Source organism: Vanellus vanellus (genome assembly GCF_965231255.1).
Source record: "Vanellus vanellus genome assembly, chromosome: 6".
In the NCBI taxonomy this organism is placed as follows: Eukaryota; Metazoa; Chordata; class Aves; order Charadriiformes; family Charadriidae; genus Vanellus; species Vanellus vanellus.
In genome coordinates, this window is record NC_138911.1 from 52,230,924 (window position 1) to 52,246,084 (window position 15,161).

General features: G+C 40.6%; 1 protein-coding gene across 2 annotated transcripts in view; it reads right to left on the reverse strand.

Annotated features, from left to right (window-relative positions):
* The window catches only part of EML5 (EMAP like 5), a gene marked incomplete at both ends in the record, with an annotated part of 118,172 nt that extends 107,967 nt beyond the window's left edge, over positions 1 to 10,205 (reverse strand). For both annotated transcript variants that reach the window (XM_082485905.1, XM_082485904.1), the window contains one exon: positions 10,009 to 10,205. In XM_082485905.1, coding sequence (XP_082342031.1) covers positions 10,009 to 10,205 — 197 coding nt within the window. The remainder of the gene's footprint in view (positions 1 to 10,008) is intronic.
* Positions 10,206 to 15,161: the final 4,956 nt, after the last annotated feature.

Sequence of the window (15,161 nt, forward strand, 5' to 3'; positions counted from 1 at the left end):
GTCTTTTGTAGCCACTGGAGTAATAATCAGAGCAATCTGCGCCCTAATGCAAGTAATTTGTATGTAACATTCTTTAATGTGCTTCACTGATGCACCAGGGGAAATTCATACTACACCAGATGGCACTCACACCAGAATCTCACCATGTACAAAATCTTGACTATATGTATTTTGAAAAGAACATTCAATGGCATCTAGGTTAAACATTTAATCGAGTTATTACGATGGCCAGGGGAATTTTCATACTCTGCGTCGCAAATTCAAAGAATATTATAACTTTATTTTTCTTCTCAAGTTATTTCAAGTGCTCCGTAACTTTGTCTATCATGTGAAAGTACCAAAAGCAACTGATTATTCCAAGTCAAATATATTGTGAATAAAACAATTTCCTTGATAATACTATAATAGCATTATAATTCTAAGCATATCTTAAGAAATCTAACTTTTAAATTGAGCACATGACTGATCCTTATCAGTCCAGATTAGACAGCTTTGAACTTTTATGAGTAATAAATTATTTTTCTTTTAAAGTCCTTGATGCTAGGCAAAAGTACTGTCCTAAATCACAAACATACCTCTGTAAGTGATACAACAATATTTTGAAAAAAGGGGTAAACTACATTTTGAAGTAACAAAAACCCTGGAGATATTATGAAACATAAAACTAAATTCTCTGGCTTTATTAGCTTTATGTCAATGTCAGCTTAAACTTTAAAAATCCAAAATCATAGATGACAAAACTAGAAATAACTTTTTATCATTTTTGTTATTTGGGAGAGGTTTTATAATTATTTCAGGTTTTGTTTCAAGCAATGTATACATTTTAAAAAGCCTACAGTGCTTATGTCAATAATTACAGTAAAATATAAACTCATTTTTTGATGTCAGATAGAACTAGTATAATATATTTTTCAACCTAAAAACTCAGAGAGGAGGAAAAGAAATCAACTCTTAAATAACTAACTTTTAAACCTGAAATTTATTTTGTGTCTTAACTGAAACTTTAAATTTTGCATTAAAAACCCCAAACACTTGACTTCAGACAAACCCTTCAAAATAATTCTTTTACCTAAACATGCTAAGCTACTGCCTATCACTATCAGAATTACATGGTAAACAAGATAATAATTTAACTTCATAATGCTGTTAAAAAATTAGCCAGAAACGTAATCTCCTTTCCTACCTATATCAATAGGATCACTAACAAATTAAAACATTGAAAACATAGGTAAGCAGAAACATAACTACTTTGACTGCTATTTGGAAAAGCTAAAAGATAAGGGCAGACCTCAACATTTCTGCAGAAAACCCTTTAAAAATTTTAATGATCAAATATTATTAAGTCTTTGGTTATATTTCTTGTTCTTCCCTGACAATGTCCTAGAGCCTCACATTGTCGCATTAGTTCTGAGAGAAAGAGGCAACCACCAAATCAAGAAAAGCATTTTCTACAGCACCAAGATGTTTTCTCATTTAAGTATTGACCTGATCTGACCCTGCCTTCGAGCACTGACAGAATCAGATCAGAAGGTGATGTGACTGCTGGCTATGAAAAGCATGATGGATGAAGGCAAGCTCGTAAGCCTGTAGCTCCTTGCTGTGTTGATCTACTTTAATTAACTTCCAGTACATCCAGGAAATAATTTTATTCTGCATTCCTAAAATATTTTCACTTTATCAAACCAAATCCAAGCAAAAGATATTTTAAAAAGATAACACATAAAGCTCTCAAAAAAAAAAAAAATTGTAATGAAGATTTAACAATAAATCCCTCAAAGAATGTCTTCCAGCCTGGTACAACATGCGTTCCAGAACAGCTCTAGAACTACCCAGAACACTTGGTTTTCCTCAAGGAAAAAGCAGACCATTCCCTCTCCTCTCTCCCTCTGATCTGTTTAAGAAATGAACACAAATCTTCCCTCCAGACTTTTACACATTTGACAATTTGAGATCACTTAATATGAAAAGCTGGAAAGAGTTTAACTGGGACTTTGTGGTTGTGAACCACAGCACAAAATGAAGCAGTCAGCACAGTAATTATCTCACTCCTTGTCCTAGCAATTACTTCTGCTGTAAGAAATGCCATTTTGATGGACAGTCAGTCAAAAGATACTTGAGCTAGAGGACATAGGAGGACTGATTAGTTTAATTATGACATAATTTAGGCCCCATTCAGTCACGAGTTCTTTAATGGAGGGAAATAAACTCATTATAACCTTAAAGAACATCTGGAGATGACAAAGTGAGAGTAGATGGACTTATCTTTAGTCAAAACAAACAAGGCACCATATAAGCCTAAGAACAAGCTAAGAAGACGACTTGATTTAAAGTTGCAAACCTAAACTTTCTGGAGAAAAAAAACAACCAGTCCCTCAAGATATCGTACTTAGAAAAGGAAAATGCCTTATTCATAAAGTACATTAGCTTGGTGAATTAACCTATTAAAGTGATTTGGGTTGCTGTAATAAAGCTTTTGGAATGGTACACACTACGTCATTTCAGCACTACATTGCTTTCATCCTTTGAAGCAGGAACGTGGCTTCCTCATCAGGTACGAATGGAGAATGAAGCCCAGCTGTCACATTTGAGCAGGGACGCACCAGCACACACTCCAAAGCCTGTTCTTCTTTGCAGAAAACAAACTACTAAATCTATTAGGTTTCATGGTAAACATTCCACTGCATATCAAAAAACCACAATCTATTCTCAATGTCTAATTTTCTTCAGGAAAAAAAAAAATTCAAAAGTAATTTCCTTACCTATAGACTTACATGAAATTATTTTTTATTTGAATTTACATGTGGGAAGAAGATCATAAATGGATGTTTGTAGTCAAAATCCTGGAGCTTTGGAACTGAACTTCCAATTCTGGAAGCCCCTACTTTTCAGTTTGGGGCTCCAATTTTGATTTTTGGTTGGAAAGTCACTTGACCCGTCACTAGGCACCACTGAAAAAAAGCCTGGCTCCATCTTCTTTACATTTTCTCTTCAGGTATTTATATACCTTGGTAAGAATCCCTCCGACCCTTCTCTTCGCTAGGCTAAATGGTCCCAGCTCTCTCAGTCTTTCCTCAGGAGAGAGAGCCCAGTTCCTTAACAATCTTTGTGGTCCTTCATTGGGCTCTCTCTAGTCTTGTGCTGGGAAGCACAGAACTGGACACAATACTCCAGGTGTGGCCTCACCACTGCTAAACAGAGGGGAAGGATTCCTACCTAAGACTCTCTTTGGGACCTAAGAACACAGAGCAATTTCCCAGGACTATCCTGAATAATCTAGAATGTATGCACCTTGTAGGTTTCCCAAGTATTGTACAAGCAGCATTTTGAGGTGTTTCTACAGATGACCCATTTCACATCTGAAGCATAACTGTAGGATGGATTTTACTCCCGTTTTCCTCCAGTAAAGTTACTAGAGAATCCAAAGGGGGATGACTGGCCTTCTTCAAAGGCTAAGATTGTTGAAATAATTTGGCAGATTACATTTCTGCAAATAAATAAACAACAGTTCTCCTAGAAAGAAAGATCCGGACTGCATAGAATTCAAGGGTATACAAAGAATTTCCTCACCAGAACATGCTGAAGCTTGTTTTAGCTCTTTCACATTAGTAATTCAAAAGATGGAAGAGGTTGCACATGTAATGGATAATTAAGAAATTTCTCCTCATGTGGCAACTGTGGTATTCATTCAGTTACATTCCCTGGAATCCAAAATAAACAACTACTTGTGAAAATCCTGGTGAAAATTCACAGATCTGCTGCCAAACCAACTGATAGAATTCCATCTGATAAAATTTTGTAGCTGTACATAATATCTGTTGCTTAACATTTGTGCTTGACTGTCATCTGGAGTTAGGTCAGAGACATACACCCATTTATTCTAGACAGGAACAAGGGTATCTGCTGTCAGGTTTATTGTCTAACTTTCAATTACTTGAATTATTTGTTGAGGTTTTTGAGAATTAGGATGGATCTTAGCACGTCAGTCTACCGGAGGAATAGAAAAGAGAAATAAATTTGCCTCTACGTTCTTGTGAAACCTTCTGCTTGGCTCTTTTTCTCAGAAAATATATTCTTTTCTTTCATAAGATTTTCTCATGCCATGGATCTAATGAAAAGGGAACAAAGAGAGCCAGAATGATACAATGAGGTGGTAGAAATATACAGCATCTTTACAGAAAAAGTCCAACAGCTAGTCATCCAAAGTCATAACAATGCACAGTTAACAAAAAGAGAGGATGAGGAAAAGACCAGAGTCGTCATTCAAAACTATTATGTGACTAATCACTGCACTGCTAGAATTTCTGTTTGCAAACCACAGCTGACAGCCACACAGGGGAAGCCTGGACCTGCCTCCTGGAGAGCATTATCTAGTGGCAGTCTTAGAAAGCAGCTGACAGAGTCCAACAATTTCTAAGATGTTGACAGGTATACTAACGTTGAGGGTACAACAACAGGCAGAAAAAATCTCCTTCAAACAGAGTTGGTGGACAGCACAAACACCAGGGAGCAGATATGATTTTAGTTATTTTGATTTTCACTATAACCTCAGAAATGTTGACACTAGAAAGAAATGGTTTATCTTGCCTTGGAATACAAGAGTAAGATCACAGAATCTCAGACAGGACAATTTCTTGTCTGAAAGAGATTTCTGCCAAATTCTGAAATATAAAAAGATGACAGTCTTAAATAATGTGCCCAAAAAGACCATAGTTCAGAGTGGCCAGAGTTTTGGCTGCTTCTTTTTGTTCCTTGGGAAACAAAGTCCAAGATGATTCCTACAGAGTTCACAGCAACAAATCAGAATAACTGTCTTAACAAAAGCTGTGATTTAAACGAGTAAACTATTCTACTGAAAACATCCAAACCTTATCTGTGTCAGAATACAAAGAAATGCTTTGCCATTCTTTCCACCCGTCTTGCACATACCTCTGCTTTCTGTAAGCATGCAATTTACCTCTCTACAGTCTTGGATACAGAGGGGCATGAAGGGGGAAAGAACCAGATGTTTTTAACCAAACATGAGGTAGTACCAATTTCTTTCTCCTCTGTCTTTGTAGCAGGTGATCTGTTAGTTGCCAGTACTAGAACTAATAGTAAAGAATTTTAATGTTTTCTGAATAATTCTTTAAGATATGTCTGCCCTAAAAACAGAACTCTGCATGAGTCCTAGGGCAGACGATGCATGATTTCTTTCCCCTAACGTAGTGCAAGACAAGGGAAAATACAGATATTTCTAGACAAGTCAGGAAATTAACTTAGACACAATCTATGGTTGCTCTACAGCAGAGCTAGAGATGGCATTATTAGCAGAAAATCAAGCATTTTTTCTAGCATAAGATGTGCCAGCTACTACCTTTAGCAACAAAACCTAAATGTATCACAGACATCTTAATCAAGTAACCACAGTTTACTGGTGATAAGATTCTAGGAAGAATATACAACAGTACCATTATTTGCCAGCTAACTCACATGATGGATATTAAAAAAGTATGAGGGATAATGATTTTTCTTAATTTGTCTCCCTTTGACAGAGAAATGTAGCTCCTCTTCTTTCTTTGACCTGCACAGTTGTGCGATTTTTTTGCACCAGCACAGAGACAACAGTGCACAAGGACAGACTTATGAATGAGTGTGAAAGCTTGAGCTGAAGAACAGTTGTCATGGAAAGCAAAATATGCATTTTTGCCAAGTCCACTAAAGAGCTCAGAAGGACATACTTGTTTGATCTTAGGTTTTTGCTTTTGCTTTTCAATAGCATCATCAATGCCAGGTGAAAAGTTAATTCCCAGTAAAATTCCAATACTCTGAAGCTCACATAAAAAGATGGTCACGGGGCTGGCATTAAGGAAAAAAAAAATAATAATAAAAAATAAAATAAAAAAAACCAACAAAAAAAAAAGGGAAAAAATGCATTAAAAGTAAAAATTATTCTAAAAGTCTCCTTGGAGCATGCCAGCATAGAGAATAGTCCTGGTAACATCAAAGCCTTTTTCCAGCAGACAGCCATTTAAAAAGGCGGATGAGTTCAGTGTTTCCGTTTTTCTCACATTCCATCAAAGAAAGTGAAGTACATAAACACACTTCAGCTAGCCCAGACAAATAAGGAGCCTCAACATGAGCATCAGTTTCCAGTGTGACAAGTTAATACTCTGAGGGGGCATCTTCTGAAATCTTTATACAGATCAGGATTAAATATGATCCCCCTAAGGTCTCTCAGACCAGGGAAGGACAGCCTACACTAAATAATCCATGCTCCTCTAAATCACTAAAATAATAAAGAGAGAACAAAGGAAAGATCTAACACATGAAGACACTATTTCTTCCTCCTCTACCGTAAAGCAAACCAATCTACACTTCACATGCTAGTTTAGTGATTCATGAAATCCTACAGAACTCTCAGTTTCTATCAGTAACTTTGCAGGAATAATTCACATGTTCATTCAAAATTAGTATCTCCTACATATACACAGCTCAGGCTGGATAGGGGCTCTTATCTTCTTCAAACACAGCGGACACCCAAGTTATGCTGCTGGCAATGGATAGTACTATCAAAGCACGTCACCTGAGATTTCATGCACAAGATTCTCCTACGTATTTACTCCTAAAAACGCAAGTAAAAAACCTCAATTATCAGTACTCCCAAAAGATGTAAATTTCCAAAGCACTTCTGCATCTAAGTGATGTGTTCCACAAGTGTACACACACACACCCATTACCTCAACAATAAAAGTGTGCAGAGGCATAAGAAATGGGAAATAAATAAGATCAAAAACATGATACTCTCTATCCTCCAGAATAGGGGGTTGATTTCTGGAAAGTAATTCTCAGAAGAGATAACACCACAAAAGCTCACCAGAAAGCAAGAAAAGTCATTTTAGAGACAGATTGAAGCTGAATGACTGAGATTGCTCAATTAAAAAAAAAAACAGACTAATAAAGAGGCCCCAAGTGATCCTCATTACCCTCTTCTATTACAAAAGACTGTTTGATAGAACTGAGGGACAAAACACAGAGTTCTCATATGTTCAGTACAGTTAACTGAGGCTGGGGGGGCAGGGGTCATGGACACAGTGATTAAAATTAAGATTAGACATTTATACTGGAAGTAAATTATGTTAAAATATGTAATCATATCAAAAATCTTACTGCAGGTTTATAGGGTTTTGTTTAATAAAAGGAGGCAATGCTTCAGAGGAGAAGACAAACTAACTGGTAGTACTAGAAAGAAATTTTCCAAAGGAAAATATCCTCTAGCTGTCCATTAATCTAATACTATTTTCAATTCTTAAAGATAAAGAACTAGTCTCTGACTTATGAATCGCAATTCCTCTCTTCCTGACTGATACTTAAAATTAGAATGTCATCCAAAGCATGCTAATGATATAAAAGTTCTCTTCATGAAGAGTACTAATAATATCACCATGTAGCATGCAATATATACTGCTTAGTCTTTGTAGCTATGGAGCTGTGCTCCTGGAAGTTAGATTCTTTAAATATGTAACATTTTCAGACACCAGACCTGCTTTCACAAATGACATCCCATACTTGCAAAAAGATGCTCAATCCTCCCCTTGCTATCACTTAAACATAAATGCCTCAGCATTCAGATGGTACTTGCTGAGCCTATTAAAACACAAAACGTGATTTTTTTTTGCAATCCAACAGTTGAGTTTGCTATCTTCAGAGAGAAAACTTAGTAACACTCATTACTGTATTACATAATTCAGATTTTGCACCTTTTTTCTGGTTTTTACAAATCCATTTTTAATACTTGACCTTCCTACTATGAATGCTTTAAATTTTGAGAACTAACATGTCTAGGTACCCAAGTTTAGTCAGAAAAAGTATGGGATGATGACATTTAAATGGCAGTGTGTTGCTTTTAGAAAAACCAGCAAGTGAAATGCTGATCACTGCAAGTCTAATCTTACTATTAGAAATAGCCATGCTGCTTTTAAATCAAGCATTCTTCTTTAAGCATACTAACATTTCTGTATAGCTTTTGCATTTAAGAAGCATGCAAAATTCCAACTGCATAAAACCGTAATGCTTTAACATATTTAGAATTATATTCTCTATCAGTAGAATTCAAAGCAGGAGAATCTGCCAGGTATGCCGGGTCATGGTACCACACAAATCAAAGTACATCCCCCATAAAAATCAGACAAAGTCATTATATTCTTTCTCTCCGGTTTGCTGACTTTTGACAGGTTTGCTGATTTTTTGACTTAGCACTATTCTGAATAATGAGTTCTGTCACATTTTGGCCAAATGTAGCACATTGTACCAAAACAGAGAGAAAGCGAGCAAAAAACTGTTACCACAGGAAAACATAAACAACTTCCCCAGTTGAAGCTCAAACCACGTAATTCTTTTACTATAAGAAGTCCTACTGAAACAAATGGACTCATTCGGAAGCACTTATGAATATATGGTATTAAATGCATAATATCACACTATGGCAACCTTGGACCTCAGATTAGAGCCAGTAATGAGCCACCACTTTCTTAGCACAACGGGAAGTTGAGGATCTGGATTTCCCACAACACCCCATATCAGAGACAGCTAGCAGTTCTTAAGAAACACTTTTTCCTGAATCAAAATGAGAATGTTAAAGCATTAAATGATGCAAATAACAGTGATTCAAACTTGTGATTCAACACCCCTAGTACAACAGTCTATAATGGTACATTGTCTACCTACTTTTGTCTTCACGTTTTTAGCACTGAGGAGAAATACACTACAGACGTGACACCATTCTAAGGGACATTCACAACCATACTTCAAAACTACTTAAATTCCTTCAAGAAGATTTAAACAAAGAAATATGTGGCCATTATAACCAAGTTTTCTACTGTGTCTAAAAGCTGAAATGAAAGACACAGCATCTATTGTGCTCTCTGCAGGCAATACCTGTTACTCATATAAGTAACACGTACAGAAGATATGACTTGGAGCATAAACCATCAGAAAAACAAATTCCGTGCTGTAAACTACCTACAAAATTGTTTGCTGCTAGCTCTCACCGCAACAGGAAGATCAAAGGAAATCAGAATTTAAAAACCATCCGCAATGACACCTACTGGAAGGGAACGGATTGATGACTCAGGCTCACATCTGCCCTTCATACTCCTCAAATTCTCTCATTGATCTCACACCACCACTGGGCTTATAAAAGGATCCTACCAGAGAAAATAAATTTAAGAAATAACACCAGCGCATTTCTTCTGCAACATCGGTTTATAATTATTATTTTTTTAACGGACTTCAGCACCTGGTAACATTCACTGCCAAGTGAACCACTGAGCTACGGAGAAGCTTCAATTTCGCAAGAAAGGCTGATCTTTTAAGATTACCATAGAAGTTGCATGAGTTACAGGCAGGCCACTAATTCCCTACGTAATCGTCGCCTTTTAAACGTGAGCCAAAGGTCTACCTGCTGCAGATTAACCTCCTCCGCAGCCCAAGTACCCCAGGGCACACGCGAGATTACTCCCTCTCCTCCCGCCGGCCCTTCGACATTCAGGGGCGGCCGGGGACCGAGCAGCGACCCTCAGGCTGCAGGGCCACGCCGGGCACCCCGCCGCACCAGCGCCCCTACAAGTTTCGGCACCGCGCACCGGTGGCGACGGGGGACACACGACACGGGCCCATTAAACCCGACAGCCAAAATCCATTTCCAGGCGGTTTCTACCCACGGCGAAGCACGGGGGTGGGGGGGCGGAAGGAGTGAGGAAGCGCTGCCTGTCCTTGATGAATTTCGACGCGCTCCTCGGATCCCCACAGCGCTGACTGGACGCGGCGGGGGCACTGCCGCCGCAGCCCGGGACGGCACCTGGGGCGGGCAGGCGGCGGCGGATACTGGCGCCCCGCTCGGGGGGGGGAAGGGGGGGGCGGGAGGAGCGGGCGGGGGGTACCAGCCGGACCGTGGGGCCGGGGAGCCCGGAGGGGGCCGAGGCTCGGGGCGGGATGCGGCCGGCAGCGGGATGCGGCCCGCGGCGGCGGTACCTGATGATGTCGTCCTGGTGCCCCAGGTAGAATTTCTGCCGGTGCTCCCGGGGGCTGTAGACCACGCCGACCCCCGCCACGAAGTAGACGATCTCCTTGGCCGCCGTGTAGTAGAGGTTGTTGCGGCACTGGTGACCCCGGTAACCGTAGACCCACTCCAGCCGCAGGTGGCAGCTCGGCGCGCTCCGGTCAGCCATGTCCCCCCGCCCCCGCCGGCCGGGTACGGCTCTCTCCCGCCGGAGACCCCGCGGGAAAGGGGGCGACGGGTCGGTCGGCCGCCCCCTCCTCTCGCCTCGGTGTCCGCCGCGCTAATCCCTGGCCGCCGACATGAATGCCCGCCGCCGCCGCTCGTCCGCCGCCGCCGCCTCACAGAGGGCGCCGCCGACCGAGCCCGCCTCGCCGCCTCGCGCCGCCAGACATGGCTGCACTGAGACACCGCCCGGGACGCGGAGCGAGGGCGCGGCGCGGCGCCGCTCCGGCTCTCCCCCTCCCGCCCGCCCCCTCTACCCAACCCCGCGCGCGCCCCGGCTTGCGCCTGCGCCCAGGCCAGCGCCGCGAGGCGGCGAGGTGGGCCTGCGCGGCCGGCGGCGGCGGGAAGAGCGCGCACGGCGCGGAGCGGAGCGGCGGGGAGGCGCGGTGAGGAGATGGCGGCGCGGGGAAAGGGACAGGAGATAACGGACTTCGCCATGGGGGGGGGCTTTTTTATTTACCGTTTTCTCCCCCACACCCCACACACCTTTTTTTTTTTTTTTTTTTTTTTAAGCGGGGCTGCGGGTGCTCCCCCAAGTGTAGTTGTATATGTTTACTGCCCCTTCGGGGAATATGCCGGTTCGTGGCCTTTCCGTCCACCTGCTGCCGCCCGGCTCTCGGCAGCCGCTGGGGCTGGGTGAGACCCCCTCCTCAGCCGAGTGTGGAAACCACTCCCCTCTCCGTGCGGGCCCGGCGGCACGCCAGCTCCTTTTCATCCAAGAAGAAAATGCCAACTGTAATTTTTTATGGCTAATATTTAACCCTTTAACCCCAACTACTTGCCTCATGCACCGCGCAAGAGGCACTCCCACATCCGTGCCTTAATTTCCCCATGGCACAACCTTTCATCCTGCGATCTCAAAGCGTTTCACAGGGGAAAGTCGCCGTTTTCCGACCTGGCAGGTGGGGAAGCGGCTCCTATGTGCTGCGTGAGTCCAAAATTTTGGTCAGGAGAACATGCTCCTTCCCACCTTTGCCACACTATGGAGCTCCTAGCTGGCCAAATAAGAGTACATTGCATGATCACGCAAAGAGTTTTGCACTGTAAACACGAATACTTGTCCTAGAAGCTCCCAGATAACTACCCTGGCTTGACAATTGAAAATAAAACCAATCATTTTCTCATTACTTTCAGCACAGATTTGGCTTTCCAAGTGGGTATATTTTGTCAGGATTTATTTTTAAATCTCCATTTCTTTAACATCTGTTTCTCTTCTACTGTTTCACGCTATGTTATTTACGTTTTAATTAGTGGCAGTTTTTCCTCTTAAACCTTTCTTGAGTAAACTTAAGATTATATTATTCCTTTCATGGTTTTAGAAGAATAATACTTTAGTGAAAACATGCCTTTAAGCTTTCTAGTCAATTAGCTTTATATTATCGTATTTTCACAGTCTAGAACACCAAGAGACTGTATTTTTCTCAAGCTCTGACAACAAGGGGTTTCATGACACCAGGGTCAGATGCAGCACTCAGTTCCACATGTTTATTGAAAACAACACAAAGCACATAACAGAAGTCTGCAGAGATTCATGCAGCCTGAAACTTGACTCAAATATGCAGCCAAGTAAAATTCCCCTTCCGTGAAAAAGAAAATAAATTTTTTGAAAGAAAGAAAGAAAAGGGCTTTTATCCCTAATCAGGACAAAAAGTCATATATATATTCACCAACAGATAAAGCAAATGTTACTTGCACAAAAATCATAAGCACTCTTTTCCCTTTCCATTTGCTTCCTAAACAGCCAGAGCACCTTGGAACTTAGGTAGCTGCAGTTTCTCAGGAGTCCCCGAGATGGGAGACTAGCCAGGGAAACAGACTGGAAAATTCCCAACTAGCTTGCCTTAGAAGTACAAAATGTATTACTCTTTCTGATCTGATGTTAACTCTGCGGGGCTGTTCTGTGTTGCTATTCCAGCTCTTCTTATGGGAAAGGTGGTTACAGAGAAAGTCTATAACAATGATGCTTAGTCTCATTCTGGAAATAATATGGAAAAGAAATGAACATTGGCTTCCTTTTGAAAAACAAAACCCCCCAAAGTTTGCATTTCTGCATTGCTTCCCCTTGAATTCCGTAGAATGTTTTGAATGTCAATATACATTTAATCAAACTGCTAGTAAGATTTTGTACAGTTCCATAAAGTTACAAATCTATTGAGGCTAAAAATAAGATGACAACTGCAAGACTGTTCCCTTCATAAGCCAAAGCTTATGAAAAAGTAGGTTTGAAAAACATTGAATGTACATGATGACCGAAATAACTTGTTTCAAGCTTTTAAATGTTAATTGGCGTGGTTATCAGCGCACATAGACATTTGATACATATTTGACTTCTGCTGTTGTAAAAGCTCATTTGAAAGTGGGAGTATTTTTGTGGTAGAAATTAAGAATATATTTTCTCTTTACTGCACATTCATTGCATATTTAAACACAAATGTACAAAAATACATAATTATGGTGTCTCTACTTTCTTGTACTCTATATAAATACATACTTTTGTTGGGTTATTACTTAAAGTGAAATTTTGGATTTCTTGAGATCAGTACTAATGTGTGCTATTAACTTCAACGGAGCTAAAATTTTAATCTTGTGGACTTATTCGCAAATTGGAAATTAGAACAAGAGAGTATTTGGTTAGTGAAAGTGAATGAGCTGTTTTCAGCCCCACGTTCCAAAACTGCTGTTATTAAAACTGAAAAGAGAAAACAGCAATCAGGAAGAAACTTTGATATGTAATGACATTGGCTCAAACTGGAAGGTGCTGATCATATTCCCTGTAATGAACAGGAGAACCCAAAACTATAGTCAGAAAAACTATATATATATATATATGCTGTGCAAGGAGGATGGGAAAAGCTGCATGTCACACACCTCACAAACAGCCAGTATTTCCTTTTGGTTGACTACCATCTCTAAGATGAGGAAATGCCCGAGAGAAAATTCCAAGAGGAAAACTATTCGTTGTTGTAGTTTGCTAACCTTATGCCCACGCTTAAGTGGTGCAAGTGAAGTTTTACACACCCAACATCTATTTTTGCAAGGAATAGGAAGCAGTGTAGTATCACAACCTCCTCCTCTACCCTTACTCTGTCTAGTATTCCCATTCCTTTGGCCGCTACCAGCCTGGACGTCTCCACCCAGTATCACTGGTACCGAGCAGTCAGGAACCACCAGAACCCATGACTCCATCAGTGATACATTCTTGTGCGCACTGCACATGTACACTGGGACCCTGACACCAGTCCCCTCTCCAGCAGACACACAGACCGAGCGTGGCCTGTCCTTTCCAGGCTCTCCTCAGGGCCTGTGACTCCCCTCGGAGCGGTCCCGTCGTCCCCGCTGCCCGGACGGGCCGAGGGCGGCGGGCCGGGCCCGGCGCGGCCGGGCGGCCCCACGGGCTGGCGGTGGTGGCGCTGTCCGCGGTGCTGATCTGGATAGGCGGGATCTGTGAGGCCAGGCGTTGACCGCAGGAACAGGAAAGGTCTGGTTTATTAGACCTTTGGTTATAGTGGGAGATAAACGAGCTTTTAGCCAAATAAGACGTTTTGTGTGCTTCCAGTAAGGTATTTTACAAGTGAAACATGGCGTTTACCCATTTTGTCTCAGCTGCCTATGATGGGTTTTATATCTTTCCTATGATGTCAGATACATCACTGCAAATTATGTTTCATTAGTATACAGTGACACAAGTACATCACTTCTTTAAATAAAATCAAATAAGTGGCATTTTAATGTCTCACAACGCATCCTTATAAGAAGACATACTTCCTAGCATATTGTAAATATATTTACAACGCATCTCATGTTCTGCTAAATGGAACAAGGCTTAAAGAAGTGATTTCTTAAACAAATGCTTTTGGAACAGCTAATTCCAGAGCACACAAGATGAGGGATTATTCTCTGTTAAGTCCTAAGTAATACAGAGTAGCTAGTTCAAGTAGTAATTATGTAATATGAAACAGATGAGCAACAGTGACAACATTAATTTCAACATCCTTGGGGATAAAAAGGTCTCAGTGTATTATGGGAACACAATGTCTGAAAATAATATTTTGCAAAACGAAGAAACCTATTTAAGAGAGAAGGCAATGAGAATTACCTGCTACCATTTAATAGCACTGAGGCAAACACTAAGGATCACAAAGGCCTGTTTACTACTGGATAAAAATAAGAAGTCAAGGAAAAAAGACAGCATCGCAAACTCAAGCACTATTGAGTTAATTATTCAGAAAATGGAAAATTTAACGAGATATTTTATACCATATTAGCTAGCACATAAGATGCAAGTTATTAAGAAACTTGAAGCATCATCCAATACTGTAACCATTTCAAAAGCAAGTTCCATTATAAACTTGGTAACTACAAATCCATGTTTTCTTTTGGTACTGACTGATAAAATAGATACAATAGTTGAAATGAAAATAAAAAAAGTATATGTGTATGAAGTTAAATATTACACATATTAATTTATCCTGCTTCTGCAATATAAATTACACCTTGATAATCATAGGAATTGTATTCATTTGGTAAACATTCATTCTGAACACTGGAAGAAATAGGCATCCTATTGAAAAGAAAATGAACATGTAATTTTCAAAATGCAGACAGCAACTAGGGCTGCAATACATTTATTCATGGAAATTTGATTTAGAAATGTCCTCACATAATGGTTTCCTAACACAGGGCTGGTAAAGGGATGGACAAGATACAAACATTATTGAAATTAAATTCATCCATCATTAGTATAGAAAGCAACAACTTCTGGACATTCCAAAGCAACTGTTTAGGACAGGAAGTGATGTGAGTAAATCAGTCAACAATACCAACTGCAATTGTAGAGGGAACACAATTACGGAAGACCATACATTGGCTTCCTTAGCTGGGACATTTTTAACAAAAGATCTTG